At 42.6% G+C, this 16522-nt stretch overlaps 1 protein-coding gene across 2 annotated transcripts in view; it reads left to right on the top strand.

Annotated features, from left to right (window-relative positions):
- The window catches only part of PRKAR1B (protein kinase cAMP-dependent type I regulatory subunit beta), a 524789-nt gene that overhangs the window by 165237 nt on the left and 343030 nt on the right, over positions 1 to 16522 (top strand). For both annotated transcript variants that reach the window (XM_069209839.1, XM_069209840.1), the window contains exon 3: positions 10618 to 10788. In XM_069209839.1, the coding sequence (XP_069065940.1) occupies positions 10618 to 10788 (171 nt within the window). The remainder of the gene's footprint in view (positions 1 to 10617; positions 10789 to 16522) is intronic.

The raw sequence follows: 16522 nt of genomic DNA, 5'->3' as shown, positions 1-16522 counted from the left end.
ACTCTTCCCCTTTCTAGACTAGCAAGGAGGCGGCATATTTCAGACTATGTACTTTTACCTCTGGGAGAATGGCTGTCTAGCAGATACCAGCCCTAGTTATGCATCAGCTCCTCGGGTACTCTGCATCCCCTTCCTGTATTCTCTTCCTTGTTCAAGATGAATTTGAAGTAGAACAAAACACTCTTTCTTGACCGGGATGTGGATCCACTGTCTCAGACCTCATACTGGTTTGGCTTAGTTCTCTTTCAGATGTCATCCTCAGGCTGCTCTCTAAAAAGAGCCTTTCTGTAAAGTGCTACTCCTCACAGCAGGTAGCCTTGGTGCGGTTGCCAAGCATAATCATCCACACTATGGGCTTGATGAAGTGTGAGGTTCTGAAACAGTAATCGTGTAGACTAAGGGGTGGTCCTGGCCTGGAAACGTCCTCACCTTGGACAATAGAAACTGCAGTCCCACCCTCCACCTATAGCATCCACCAAATAACATTGCTCAGGAAGCACTAATCAGCTGCCCCTTCAGAACAAGGTCTTCATGACATTTCTAAAAGTAGCCCTGTCTCCATTCTTCTAACTTCAGTGTCTGGACCTCTACCCTTCAATCACAGTAATGCAGGCAATACAACTCCACTGTCTGGAGAGACTGTCCTCATCCTCCATCCTGGTCTGTGGTAAACCAGGAGCATCCAAACTGGATCCCATTGGCTACATAACTTCTCTCTCATTCTTTGCATAGTCTAGATTGCATATATTCCCAAAAGAGAAACAGTTCTTAGTGTGTTTTGAAACAACCAGACTTACCTCATAGGCTTATTGTTCTAAAAACTAAGGGCCTCATTCAGACTTTGGCGGGCGGCCGAGGCCGCCCGCCAAAGTCCCGCCGACAAATGACCGGCCATTCTTACATTTCCGCTGGGCCGGCGGGCGCTCTCCAAAAGATCGCCCGCCGGCCCAGCGGAAATGCCCCTGCAACGAGGATGCCGGCTCCGAATGGAGCCGGCGGAGTTGCAGGGGTGCGACGGGTGCAGTGGCACCTGTCGCGATTTTCACTGTCTGCTCAGCAGACAGTGAAAATCATGGTGGGGCCCTGTTAGGGGGCCCCTGCACTGCCCATGCCTGTGGCATGGGCAGTGCAGGGGCCCCATGACACCCGTTACCGCCAGCCTATTCCTGGCGGTGAAAACCGCCAGAAACAGGCTGGCGGTAAGGGGGTCGGAATCCCCATGGCAGCGCTGCAAGCAGCGCCGCCATGGAGGATTCCCTGGGCCAGGGGAAAACCGGCGGGAAACCGCCGGTTCCCCTTTTCTGACCGCGGCGGTCAGAATGGCCCAGGAAGCACCGCCAGCCTGTTGGCGGTGCTTCCTCTGCCCTCTGCCCTGGCGGTGTTACACCGCCAGGGTTAGAATGAGGGCCTAAGTATGGGTGAGCCTATAACTTCACACTGTTCACCAGAGAGCCAAGGGATTTCACTGGATGAGAAACAGTCTAAATATCTTTCAGTTTAGGGGTTGGAATTCCCACGTGATTAAATTGATAGAACCAGCACTGAAAAAAAGCACAAGGAAACAATTCTCACGCTCTAGGAGTTAGTGTAGAGGATATAAGCATAGGCACTACAGTGACATAAGGAAAAGTGAAGGGCTCACTCTACAAACTCCCCATTTTGTACTGAACCTAGTTTCAGAGACATTTGTAAACCAGATCAGACCTATAATTCAGTTGGTAGCATATGTGTGTAACCAAAAGTGTATTTGGAGAAAGTGATTGGCTGCTGTGTCTTGAGTAGTGGAATTTGATGCCTTGTTTGGGATCTCTAAAGCTAATATTATTGGCCTGCTTTTGTTAATGAAGCAGCAGTTGGCTCCTTTGTCCCTACTGTGCAAGTTGTTCAGTGCTTATCTATAGCTACAGCACCACTAGTGGCAGGAAGTTCATGTTTGACAATAAAGTTTACAGTGGAGGGCTTGGCGTTTAACTTGTCTAATCCTCCAGGGTTTGGTTTGGTAGTGGAGACGGAAGGTGTAGTCATCTACGGAAAACACAGGACTGCCTGACTACCCTATGCAAACAAATCAGTAACAAGAAGGGGTTGGTTCTTTATAGGGACAAATAACAAGCCATCTTTGACCGGCACAGCAATAGTGGTCTTCCTCACTATTGGTCAAATGCATTAACATTCCATTGTAAATTAATCTATACATGTTCCTCAGTAGGTATCACACTTCTCCACAAGCCTATAGCTCGATCTAAGATTGCAAGAATCTAAAAATTACTTATTGTACATAAACGTTACTCTAATTAATGTATAGTTCTTGTAATCATTTTTTTTAAACAACTTGGGTGTCTCCTTATAAATTCATTTTTCCAAAGTCGACCCAGATGTAGTCCTGAAATTCCTGGTGTAGGGCAAAATCAAGGACTGTCCTTATAAACATTTTCAGTCCTCGCAGTTCATTTTGAATTAATCCATGTTTTTCAAACTTTAAAGGAATTTGGAAATCCTGATCAATGCGTTTTGGCCCATTGATTCAGGCCTTTTTCAGGACAAAGCACACAGAGTCGAAAATTTTCTACAATATTTTTATGTTGGTGTGTCCCTGCCCTGCACCATTGTTTGTGCCGTTCCTTGTATTGGAAGCAATAGCCATGGCCCGCCTAGAAGATGCATTGTACTTCTTTGTGGATCTTAGGATGCATCAGGTGTTTATTGTGATAGTAACTATATAAATATTCACCTTAAAACATACCGTTATGATGCCTACGGCACAGGTGATGATTGATTTACTTGATAGAGAGGTGAAGTAAATTGAGGGTGAAAAGCAAAAAAGCAACATAAGAAAGAACAAGCATTGCCATAGCCAATAGGGCTCTCCTTTTGCATGTGAGTGCAGGTTTACTTGTTTGCCTTTTTTGGGGTTATTGTTTAGCATCTTCCATAAGCAGACAGATATCCAGGAATTACACGATGTGTATATGTATATATATATATTTGTTACAACAAAAAAAAAGTTTACATGGATGTTATAGTTAGGCTCACATTTTAAACGTAACAAATCATAGAAATTCACCAGTTAGAATTATCTTAGTAACTAAAACTTGTGCCCTAAGGTTTCTATAACTCATGCCCCCGCCATGCACAGTTTTTTCATCAAAAGTTTTACTGTAAATATTACATTGATATTATTAAAGATGTTATCAAAGATGTCATGAGTGCCATAATTTGTGAGGTAATTAGCAGTGCATGGCAAGGGCGCAAGTTATAATTCCCTTAGGGCACGAGATATTTGAGATAACGCTAACTATAACTGGTGAATGTCTATGGTTTGGTACGTTTAAAATGTAAGCCTAACTATTTTAAGTGAATTTCTATGTTTTTTTTAGTTCTATTTCCTAACTATAACGTCCCTCTAACCTTTGTTTTTTCAGCGAATTTCTATGTTTTTTTAACATATAGTAATTTTCATTACTGTACGTTAATCCAACCACCATCTGCAGCCAGTCCATAAGGCCAAACCCTATAATCACCCAACCCTGCATGGCCCCACCTCCTCAGGCTGATGTCGCCCCCGGGGACCCCATCCCCTGGGGTCCAGCATAAATATTGAATATTATTTTTTGGGGGGGAGGTGGCTGCGTGCCCCTGGCCAATCTTGGCCCCAGGGGTCCTATCCACTGAGGCCTGACGAAAACATTAAAAACATTTTTGGAAGGGGGGGTGTGTAGGCCTCCCTCCCCAGGCCGATCTCAGCCCTGGGGACCACATCTCAGAGGCCTAATTTATTTTTATTTTTTTGTGGAGAGGGGCCCTGCGGCCCCCCCTTCCTAGGCAAGTCTTAGCCTCGGGGACCCCAACCCCTGGGGCACGGCCCAATTTTTTTTTTTTTTCAGGAGGGGGGCTGCGTGGCCCCCGTTCCCAGAGCCAATCTCGTCCCCGAGGACCCCATCCCCCAAGGCCCAGCCATGTGACCTGGATGCCCCCCTAGGCACCCAGTCTCAATGTTGGCCACTGTCGGGGGAGCCTGAACGCCGTCATGGTCCCAGCTGTCTCCCCACCTCCTGCGGGAGCCAGCACTGAAGCAGCTTCCTCTCTGTGAGAGCAATTTTTTACTCTGTCTGCCTGCCAGCATGTCGGCAGGCAGACTGAGGAAACCTCTGCTCTGATGAAGGAAGATTTGTTTGATAGCTGTCCCTTCATCGGATGGGAGTGTTTACTGTGAATTGGCGGCAGCTTTAAAGCTCCCGCCAAGCCACCGCAAACCTCTGTGTCCCAGAGGTAGGCACCCCGGGACATAGCAGGAGATTGGCCCTGGGGGTGGTGGTCCCCAGAGCCATCAGTGGCTCCTCCAGGGGGCTTTCCAACTTGAATAGCCCTGGGGAGGTAGTGGTTCCGGGGCTTTGTGGAGTCTGAAACAGACCCCCTTCATTCTTTTAGTATCGCCCCATGGAGGTAGGGGACCCCAGGGCAGCAGGGGGCATGTGGTTCCCCCCTTAAAATATTAGTTCTAAGACCCGGGGAGGTGGCCCCCGACACTCTAATAAACAAAGCCCCCAGGACTTGGTACACCTGAGGGCTTCTGAATAAAGAAGCGCAGGAGCCTGCGCTTCATTTGTTTAAAAAAATGTACTGTGGATTTGCGACCCTGTCTCGATTCCGCAGCAAAATTTTTATTTTTTAAGTGCTTTTTAGCCCTGTGGGGGTCCCTCTGGACCCCAGCACCAGAGCTGAGGGGTCAGGGTGCATCTCCCTGGCCCTTTTTCATTATTTTTAACCTTTTTTCTAGGACTTGGCTAAGCCGAGTCCCAACATGGCTGGCAGCACTTCGTTGTATAAGTGTTGACAGCCAATCAGATCTCAGCACGCGATTGGGAGAGGTTGCAAATCCTTTGCATCTCTATAGATACAAATTTGGATTTTCTTAATTTCTCTAAAATTACTAAACAGATTTACACCAAATAACAAAAAGGTCGCTTTCTGGACAAAAAGCTATTTTTCTGCCAAATTTGGTGAAATTCCGTCCAGAGGTTTTGGTGCTATTGCTATTCAAACTTCCTATGGAAAAATGAATGGGGATAACAAGTTTTGCCCCCCTCCCCCCCTTTACTCCGCCTCGCTTAACGAATCACCCTGAAACTTTCTAGATAGCAGCTGACGTGATGTAAGATTCATCAACCGGTGACAAAAATATAGGCAAGTAAAAAACATTTTTGTTAAAGAAACCAGGTCCTAACTATAACTACCTAGTGGTGACCATCACTAGGTCAGATATATATATATATATATAAATATATATATATATATATATATTGCTTTGTTTGTCTGAGTGCCACTTGTAATGGGGCCATCTAGTGTGTTGAAAAAAACATTTACTTTGCCGTATCCTGCATCTGTAACAGTTAGCAATAATAGGAATTAAGGACTGTGACATAATTCATCATCATCATCAAACAAACTTTATTCGGCTTTCAGCTAGCCACAAAAGTATCAAATAATAGCACATTTAGTAATAAGTAAATAGATATATATAAAAAAAGATAAATAGTAAAAAGAGGGAAAGTAATAAAACACATCCTTAATTCATTCAGTGCAAGTGTATAAAACCTAGTGAGTTTACACCAATGCCAGGTCAAGTTTCCTTGCAGTTTTTTCCAGAAGGTATAAAATTTACCAAAAATTCAAAACGTTCCAATAAGATTTGTCCAGTGCGCCCATGGACTTCCTTACAGTCAGTACTGTGCATAGGAAATTTGCTAGAATTCCACACATTTGAATTAAAGATAAAAGCTGTAAGCTAAAATACGCGTCACATAATTCACTGGGTGGCGCTTTTATGAGCACAATCCTTCATCCCATTAGGTGTGCAAAATTTCGGATGCAACTGATGCGATTCATGGAACGCTTGGCAATCCGCATCTACTGAGGATGTGCAGGAAAGAGCACCACAATGACAAAGGATACATTTGACCCTCACCAAATCAGATCAATTACTGACCTTGCAAAAGTACCATTTCACACAGGGGCATACATATCAATAGTGCAGCAGGTGGAGTTGCGCCAGGGTTTACTGAGTTCTCATTATTACAAATTCCAGACCTTTCCCGAATGTGTAAAGACCTCTGGCTACAAACACACACACCCATACACACACCCAACAACATTAACTATTACAGCTCAAACAACATGAAAAATGCAAGCAGCATATCAACCACACCCACCCCACTGTTGATCGTACCCAACAAACAGAAAAGAGGCTGCGGTCAACGACAGAATCCGCTGGCCCAGTATGTGAAGGCACCTGAATTTTGGCAGTGCTCAGGAGCCATACTAATGGACACAAGGCACTACAAAATATCTGTAGCATGACATAATGTGAAACATATGGCAGTTTTAGTTCATGACGACATATGCTGTAGTTAAGACTGATAGGAATTTTATAATCACTGTCTTGGCTTACCCCCAGTATGCACAAGAACACTAACCAACACATGACCTGACACAATACTGTATTCAGGACAAGTTAAGGTTGCATTTCTGTATTTGTCAATGAAGGTGTTTTGAGAGCACCGTGCAGTATCCTTGTGGTCACTTCACAGCATTCATTCTGTAACCTACTATTAGTATATCAAGACATTTCACCCTTTATATGTATTTTTAAGAAATGGGCAGCATGTACTACACAAATGTATGAAGGGAGACCACCACAGCATATTGTTACGTTACATATTACAGAGCGTCAGGGGCAGTGTTGCTATTACAGCGACCAGCTCACTCTAGGGCCATGATGGACATTGTCTCTGTCCCTAACATTTCACCTACAAATAACTGGCTTCAGTTGTGTTTGTGTAAATAGATCAGTGGAAGAAAAACAAGAGTGCAACACCCAGAATGCCTTAGGTGATCGCATTACAGCCCAGGACTGGAAACAGTGTTTGTAATGACGTGGAAGGAAGTGGTCGCCCTATCTGCTACGCTAAGGTGGGCGGGACTCTTTCTAGGGATATGCCCCTTGAAAATCAGGTCCACACTTTTCGCCCGATGGCCTCACGTGCTAAAACGATACCCGGATCCTGACTAAAGGGGGCTATCACCAAAAAGTAGACCAATATTTAGCTCACCTGCTTATGTGCCAGAGCATTACACAACCCCTTCCACTACAGCTGGCATCTTCATCTGTGCCATCAGAAACAGATTGCTTGTAGCAAACCCTGTGGTCTGACTTTTACACCTGCTGAAATATGGAGTGGGAGCAGGAGTAGGGAAATAAATGGCAAGAACAAGTGGGAGGTTGTCTGCAGGCTGTAGAGCAGAACCAAATGGCTCACTCCAGCACCAGGACATACAGCTTTTCAGCTGCTCGGGTCAGCCCGGACAGCATCGTCCATGCTCCAGCTGCTGCCCCCTCGGAGCCTCTTTCACCTAAAATGAGCACATGACAAGATTTAGAGGCAACAGCAAACATGGTCAGGGATCCTGGGACAGTGTTGTCTATCTGCCTGGCTTATTCATCTACGTTTTTCAAATTTTCCTGTGTCCTTAAAACGATGACTGTTGTGAGAGGAAGAGAGGGCATAAAAGAGAAACAACCCGCCTGTAAACGAGGGAAGGGGAAAAAAGAGCGAGACAAAGCAAGTTTGCTTTTCAAGTTAGCAGTGTGAGATGATACGGAGTAACATTCAGAGAGCTGGCGACTTTAGGACTGGAGAACCAGGTTCAAGTCTCGGCAGCGGCACTCCCCGCGCCTACAAAAATACGCCGATCCTGATCAGAACAAATAAAATTAAACATCGCGAATCCAAACAAAATAACGAACGAAAACAAAATTACAAATGCTGATTGTACTTCGGCAATGGATGAACTCCCTTGAGTGAACGCCTACAGGATCGGGTGAACGCGACGGCAGAACAGCAATTGACAAAAAGCGCCAACACGCGAACGGCGAAAAAAAGTAGTGCGCCGAAATTAAACATATGGCCGATACCAAGAGGATCCTGGCACGGACTGCGGGATAAATGTAAAGCATGAACCAAAGGAAGTTTCGAAGGTGGCGAAAACCTACAGAAGCAAATACAGCATGTCGAGAGACGGCGCATGCGCCGTACCTAGGCTCGACCTAAAAACATATAACAGAGGTGATTGGAATGTGTATTAGTCAGAGAAAAGTGACAGGTATACTGATCCTAATAAGAGTATAGACTCAGGGGCTTGTCCGACCTTATAGAGGAATGGTCACTTTGCCCTTGCTGTTTGAGCTACAAGGACTGCCCTTGTATGATTCTCAGAAAAAGAAGCAAGAGCTGGGACTGACCTAAGGTGTCTGAAGCGCCAGTCGTCCTGGTAGTAGGTGGAAAATACAAAGGTTTTCCCTTTTATTGTAGTATCTGTGGTTGCAGTATTTGCCTGCTCGGTAGTCTGGAAGCAGTAAGGATTTGTGCATATTGCCTGGGGCCGAGGCCTGCAGGAACCTCAATTAATTAGACCAAGGAGGGAGCAAGCGGTGTGTATTAAGGAGAAGTTGAGGGTTGTTGCAAAACGCCTAGCAGCAAATTTCAGCAGCTTGTTCCAGGTGCTCATGAGCAGGAAGGTGGATGCATCAGGGACATTCCATTGGCACTTGGGCAGCACTTTTAAATTGCCTCCTCTTGAGCTGCAGAAATGTAAAACGGGCAGCCGAGTTGGCACGATCTTGATCTTCACTAAAAGACCAATTCCACTGGTTCACATATTTGCTAACATTTAATTTTCTTCCTATACAAATGGGGCTGAGGTTGATGATCTTCACGCTTCTTTCAAGACCCAAATAAAATTGATCACGCCTATAGATGGGTCCTCGTGCATCACAGGCAGTGTTAAAGTAAAAGAGTAAAACTTCGGACCACCATAAAATATGTTTTTCTCCCTAGAAGTTGCAGAAAGGCAGTCCATTGCAGGGGCATACCCAGGGCTGACTTTATGGCGGCCTAATCTGCCTCTTTTAAAAAGTACAGGTTTTTATCCATATTTTGATTAGTTGTTGGGGTGATTTTACAAATTGGGTTCAGAGTAAAATATAAGCAGGAGAATTCCCTCGACATTAGTGTAGATGAACAGGAAAATGCAGGTGTAGCTGTTAGGGCATATAAGCCAAGGTAAAGGCGTTTGCATTGCCTGACATTGTACTGCGGTTACCAGCTGATTCATGAAGCCTTGTTTCCAGAAAGAATACATTTGAAATACATCTTTATATAGCCCAGTCTCTCTCCTACTGTTGCTGTTAGGGAAGAATTTGGACTCGGTGCGTTGACGAGTTGACCCTAATCACATCAGCATCTTTTGGGAGAGCTTTGTGGGAAATGGTGTGATGTTCCATTCAATGTTATGCAATATTCTTTATTCCCAAGAGGGCGAAACTATTCCATGAATCTGTGATGTTGATTGCATGCTCTGACGATTTATATGGGGCATCTCTGAAGCAATCCAGAATTATTGCCATGATGGAGAAAAGTATAGCTGTAGCGTACCAGTCAGTAGTCAATTCCCACTTTCTCGAATAAAAAAAATCTATATCAATACACAAATAATGTATCAAATATAGGCCAGGTGAAAAGACGTATGTAAGTAGCAGAGGCATCATACATGTCTACAGTTTGTATATATATGTAAGTATTTTCAGGGATCAATAAAACCCAGTGAGAATGTAATGTAGTTTGAAGCAGATCAAATACATTTAGTTTATTCCTGGACTGCCATGAATACTCTAGTGGAGTGTCCACATTGAGGGCAATGAGCTGCAATACCTATAGTGAAAATGTGCAAAAACACATTTTGCATTTTGTCCATGGGGAAAATATTTATTGACAAAAAACTCTTTGTCCTACCCTCTGTGAAATTAAGTATGTACCTATTTGCGCCCTTTCCTGAAAATTGACTTGGTTTTTAACTGCAATGAATTATCTTTTTTGGTTGTAAAGGACCTTCAGTATATTTATGAGTTCTCTCGGCCCAACAAGGTATTGGGTGATTTGGGGATTCACCAACCTTTTAATGGGCAGCTGTCGAATAATGACCCATTTCCCTTTTTGGCCAGTGATTTACTGCACTGAGCACTCATCCAAAATGAAGGATTATCCAGAAGAGTAAATTCAGTGTTTTGCACCTGCCAATCAGTTTTGTGCTTGTCATTTCCTCTTAGATGTGAATCTGGCTCACATCCACACTTGCCTGGACATTTTAATCTTCCCTTGAAATATGATTATGCGAGGATTGAATACTTTGATAAGAAATGAGTGCTTATGTTTTGTCTAGACTCCTTTCTCTTTCACAAGCTGGATGCAGTTAAACTTCAATGACTTTTAGTTTGTAGGTAAATTACAGCATTATTTGTTAACGTGTGTGGTGGGGTTGGGTTAGGAATGCAATAGGGAAGTTGACTAAGAAGAAATTTATGTCCAGAATGATTTGTTAAGCCAATTGTTTTAAATGTTTTGTAGGAAATATTAGTCTTAGGATTCAATAATGTTTTCTAGTGCTTTGTATGAATAATTGCGATAAAAGTTTTATAGAAGTTTGGTATTCCAAAATAAATACAACAACCCTCATGTACATGTATATTTTATGAGGATTTTAATCACATATTCTAATTTACAGGAAGAAACCAAACAGATTTTGGCGAAACAGAAGTCAAGTTCCCAGTCCGATTCTCACGATGATGAAATCTCCCCTCCACCTCCAAATCCTGCCGTCAAAGTTCGTCGCAGAAGAGGAGGGGTTAGTGCTGAAGTGTATACAGAAGAGGATGCGGTATCTTATGTCAGAAAGGTAAACATCCTGAAAACTTAAAAGGTGTTCAGGTTTCCAGAAGTATTTAGTCTGGTTTGTTACAACAACCTTGGGGAATCTTCTTCCTGAAGTTAAGTTTTCATCTTTTGACAGACACACCAAAAATCACGGAGGACAATGCACCCTTTGATCATATCACAGTAGTGCGAAAGACTGATGGATTTGGGTGTGACCACCTGATGTATCACCCAGACTTAAGAACCTGCAGTTACTTGTTTGATGTATCATGTTTGTTCCGACAGTCACTGACAATTAGGGCCAGGGTAGCAACCAACAAAGATCTTGGTTTTCACCAGCCAGGCTATTAGATGGCAGCCATTATTGATAAACGAAAGACATGTATATGTGTGCAATGGGTTGATCAGCAAATCTGAAGGCTGCTTGGTTACCAGTATATGGATTTAACCGACGGAGTCATTTGAGGATTCATGGTGATTAAATTGTATTATTTTTGAGACGAAATATAATGGTGTTATCTGCTGAGTTCTGGAACGTGTTCCTCTATTAGATGCTGATAAAAAACCTTTGCACTAGGTTCAGTATAACTGCATTTTACTAAATATATAAATGGATTTACTTTTAGCATACTATAATATACACAACCATATGCGGTCTGTAAAACTATGTTAAAATAATGGCTTGCATATTCACAGCTCTTTCAGTCGCAGGCTCGGACCTTGAATCCCATAAACGCACGCCACTGTTCCACCTTGTCTGGTCACACACACAGACCTCTGCAGTGATCGAATTATACAACTGAGCTTTCATAGCATAAGAGAATGCATTTCCCACCTTTTCCTTTAACTTGCTTTTTTCATTTAAATTGTAAGTGTTATATGTTGTATGGATTTTGCATGAAGAAGAAATGCTAACAAAATAGTTGCAGAATATTTTGTTCTTTTTTCGTCACGTCTCTATTCTGTCCCCATTGCACTTAGGATCCTAGTTACCTTACTTTTTTAAACACTTCAGCCTATGGATAGCATGCAAAATATTCTGTTTGATGTTGCCACTGAGGCCGGATCTGCAGTGCAGTCTTGCACACATCAGGTAAAGAACTGTGTGTGTTCTGGAACCTGCAACATCATGGGCTAAGACACACGAAGGTGGGGAGGAATGTATTGACTGGGAGGAGCTGACGTTCTACTAGGACAATGGGCGTTGTGCGCCTGGTAGCTTACTTAAAGCTAGAAGTTGAAGGTGCTTAAAATGATCTGAAATATGCTATAAGACACCCAGTAACCAAGGTCATAACATAGAGTGATGCAGAGCACAAACCCTATTCAACCTGTCATACTTCCAACACAATTTCGGTCCAAGGTTCCAATAGCTGGACAAATTATTCATGTAGAAGAACCAATGTTCTTTTAGTATCCAACTCGTGCAACATCAATTGTCATTCTAAACATGTTGTTTGAAGGCTGAACATAATGCAAATACTTATTTAAATACACCATCATAGTCAATAGTTGATGCTTGGGTGCCTCTAGAAGCTCGGAAAAGATGACTGGGAAGCAGTGGCGGCTGCCTCAAATGTCAAGGGGGGTTGGGGATGACAAGGACGACAAAGACGAGGGAAACAAATGTAAAAAAACAAACGCTTACCGCTCCCGCCGCCCCGTTCTGCCTTGCTCCTCTGCTCTTCTGGTGTCCCAGCATTCACTGGGACCCCAGCATAGGCTCCCCAGCAATCCTGGCCCTGTTCCCATGATAAACGTAGCATGAGAGCAGGGTCAGGATTGGTCTGAGCGGCTTGGTTTGCTCTTCAGACTCCGCATGGGAGTATGTGCAATTTCTCCAACCTGGCTAAGCAACACAGCTGGGCTGGAGAAACCTAAGAGCGCATGTGTGCTTGGCCAGCCTAGGACGACTGGCCCAACACACACATGCGCACTTAGGCGCACTCTCTCCTCCTCCTACTCCTTCCCCTCCCATGGTCCAGCCCACCCCTCCCTTCACATGCTGGCTCAGCCAGCAGAAGAAAAATAAAACGATAATGAAATATTGTTTTATTTTCTGCTGCTGACTCAGCCAGTGGGGCAATGCTCCTGTGCCAGTGCGGAAGAGACGCCTATGCCAGTATGTTCAGACGTGACATATTTTCTTTAGAAATGTCCTATTTTACGGCATGCTTGAGGTTCATCTTCCTGTGTTAGTGAGGCATATCCCAGCCGACCTGCATCTGAGGTTTCGAATTTGCCAGGTAAAACAGAACCTCCTGATCTGAAGTCTTCCATGTGAACTATGGTCTGTGACAGCTTTGTAACAGATCTAGCAGTGATAGTTGAAGGCAGTGGGTTAACCTGTGCTAGTCAGAGAGGCAAATTAGCTGGGCTTAGTATGACTCCTAATCAGAGTGAAAGGAGGTAGCCTGTGCACAAGTCACCCTTGGTGAGGAGGATAGTGACTAGTGTCATGGGACACAGCAGTCTCATGTGTTTTTCACCTGTCCTGAACAGTAAACTAGATGATGCTCGGACATGAGGAATGAGAGTGAATTGACCATAGGAGCCTTGCCTGGCGAGTGGGCCTGACAGATTGGAGCAGATATAACATTTTTGGGATCCTAGAGAGTGGATGGACAATGGAAGAAGAGGTGACTGCAAAAGACAAGCTACTTCCTTCTCTCTTAAAATGTTGAAAGGCTTGTCATATATGTTCTAGGTATGGTGGCCTTTAGGTCTGACCTCTCTCCTCAGCTTGGCCAAGCTGCCCAGGCTCATTATGGTCTGATACGAAACTGCTTAACTGGGCTGAAGTGGGAGCTGTAGTCCACATCTGTTTATCTTCACACACAATGAGGCATTGGGCACTTGCCTTGAAGAGATGGACCTGTGCCAATTAGGATAATATATGTTCCAAAATAAGATGCAGGCCAGGATGACATTCTGTGCTGCAGGACAGAGTGCAAGGAGATGTATGACAGAGAGGAGTCAAGTGATTTTTAATGCAAGACAAACACCTAGCTCTGCTTTTGCTTCCTGATCCTAATGTTTTGTGAATAAAGAGCTGGTTAGAAAAAATATTTAATATTGACATAGATCTTGTAATGCTCCAAATCCTGAACAGAAGAGGAACATTTCCATCATCATTAAAATTTGCTCATATCGCTACACTTCTCAAAATAGTAATTTAGACTTCAAAGACTTCCATTAAACCACAAACAATGACCTGAAAATATACCTGGCTGACACACTGGTGGATCTTGAAATATTTCCGGTGGTGGTCGGTCATATATGCTAAATCATATGTTGAACAAGACCGCAAAATCTTTAATTTTGATGGTGGGGCTGGAATTACCTCAGATAAACTGTCTCCTGTCAACCAGAAAAGATGTCCAATGTAAAAATAAACTGTGAATAGGTCCATGTGTAACTCCCCCAACAATATATTTTCTTCAGTGCTATCAAAAGTTGATTACAAGGCTAGAAGTCTTGATTGATTAAACTGGAAAGTTAGATATTAAAAACTCCAAGAAGCTTGGTACATGGAAAATATATTATTAAGTCAATCTACTGGCAACAGAGATTGGCGTAGAAAGATTTTCATCTTCTCATTGCCACAGGTTGTTTGTGTGGAGCATGTCACAACTTCTGACATGAGATCTCGCTCCCTCGTGAGTCTTGAGGAGTTTACAAGATGTAAATAAAAAGTAGACCGAAATGTAGAACTAAGAATACGTTCTGCAGAATGAAATCAAGGCCCACAGAGTCAAAATAAAATTTCCGGAATCATAGGAAAGTGAGGAGAAGGCTTTGAGTGATTCCTGAGTGTTCTTCTAAAGTTTAGCTGATGACCAAACTGTCCATGAAATAATAGCCACACAGAGAAGCATTATAATCCCTGAAATATTAGGGCACTGCATGGACTGAATTCCAGAGGTTACTGAATATCCGATTTTGTGTACTATTGCAGTTTGTATCTTATATACTAAACTGGAGCTGTTTGATAGACTTTGTAGACTTTGCAAAGTGTAGTTTCTGCTTTATGTACCAGTTTACATCTAGACTCAGTTTCACACCTGATAAAATTTCAACTGTGGTCTCTATGAAGATTACCATAGTAAGCCTTTCTTGCACATGATGAAACATATTTTTTTTAACTATCAGTGGTTTTATTTTTTTAATTCTGTTTACATGGTATTGACCTTTGTTAAAAAGATAGGCGATTAACTGTGTCTACCCTTGCTAACGTGTGTGATGGACTTCTTTACCCATGTATAAACTTTAGGTGTCATCCTCCTCAAGAGAACATCACTCCATATTTACAAAATGTTGGTGTGGATCTGCCCCATTTTTAGAAAAAAATCAAATGGACTTTGCCAGTGATTAGCAGAGATTAACATATAGTTGCCTCTAATGTTTATAGTTTATGCAATTCTATCATTAACAAATGTGAATGTTCAGAGAAACCTAGTCAAGGTTCGCAAACAACTCAGTATCTGTTTCTTTAATGGAATAATTGAAAAACATTTTAAATAACATACGTAGAATTAGTTTGCATAGAATGTTTTTAATATTTCCTTTGGCCTTGTGTTACAAACTGTACACTTAAACTCCCCGAGAAATTCTCTAGAGCATCTAGGATAAAATTAAAGAAGGATTATTGAGTCATATAGACTTGTATGGACTTCAGAGACTCAGTACCTACTGAACTCTTTGAGCTAAGAAAAAGCACCGGACATATAACTTGGTGGACCCATTTTTCTTATTCTTATTTAGAGTTCTACATTCTACATTACCACGTGCATACTATAATGCTGTTTGAAGTGAAATTTCAGATTGCAGCTTTGATGTCTGCAAAATTTAGGGAAAGAAAAAAGTGATGAAATGCTGAATTAATCTCAGCTGCTGTTAATTACTTTGTTCTGCCCTGCGTCCATTCTTTTGTTTCCTTATCCCGCTATGCTACTTTAGGCAGAGACCGGCCAAATACATTGTGGAATTGGTCATATTCCAATATGAACTGTCTAATCTGAACTACCAGGATAGGTTTCCTTAAATTAGGAACACAAGCTTCACCTTAGTGTTTTCAGCTTTTAGCGAGGTGCAGGTTGAGTCCTTTGGCACAGCGTGGAAACCAGAGGGTTGGCATATCCGCTGTAGGTATGGTATCTCAAAAATAGGATGGATGGAATGCTTAAGCTAATTCAAGCAATTGGTAATTATTCTGAGCTGCAGCAGTGACTAAAATATATTAAAGTATTCCACCCATCACTTTTTTTGCTTTTCGAGTTCACTGATATTAATTTGTTTCCTGGCCGGCTTAGCTTTCTCATTGACAGTATTTAAGCATTACAGTTGAATCAGTAACTAAATTAATTTTATTTGCATTAATGTGCAGATTAATAGCTACACGTTAAGCTGTGTATTCATTATAATTCTTAATTTATTATTTTTAGGCTCTATCTCTACCTTTTAAAATTCTCTTAACAAAAATCAATTCTTCCGCACTGTAAATTCTCTGGAACCTAATAATTCCCAGGCTTCCAGTTCTGTAACATTTTCAATTCCTTAATGCTGTTTTCCTCTACAACTATTGCCCTATTATTGCCCTTTCGTGGTTCCAAAATTTGCAAACATAATTGTAGGAAATTCGTCTATTAGTTGTCTGGCCTGCACAAGTAATAGGTCCACAATTGTCCTTACTGGGAACCAGGCACCCCATTGTAGCACTTGACTCTCTCAATGTAGCGGTGTAGGTGGTGTGGGCT

Source organism: Pleurodeles waltl, chromosome 10 (assembly GCF_031143425.1).
Source record: "Pleurodeles waltl isolate 20211129_DDA chromosome 10, aPleWal1.hap1.20221129, whole genome shotgun sequence".
Taxonomy (NCBI): domain Eukaryota; kingdom Metazoa; phylum Chordata; class Amphibia; order Caudata; family Salamandridae; genus Pleurodeles; species Pleurodeles waltl.
This window is presented reverse-complemented; position numbering and strand designations above follow the sequence as displayed.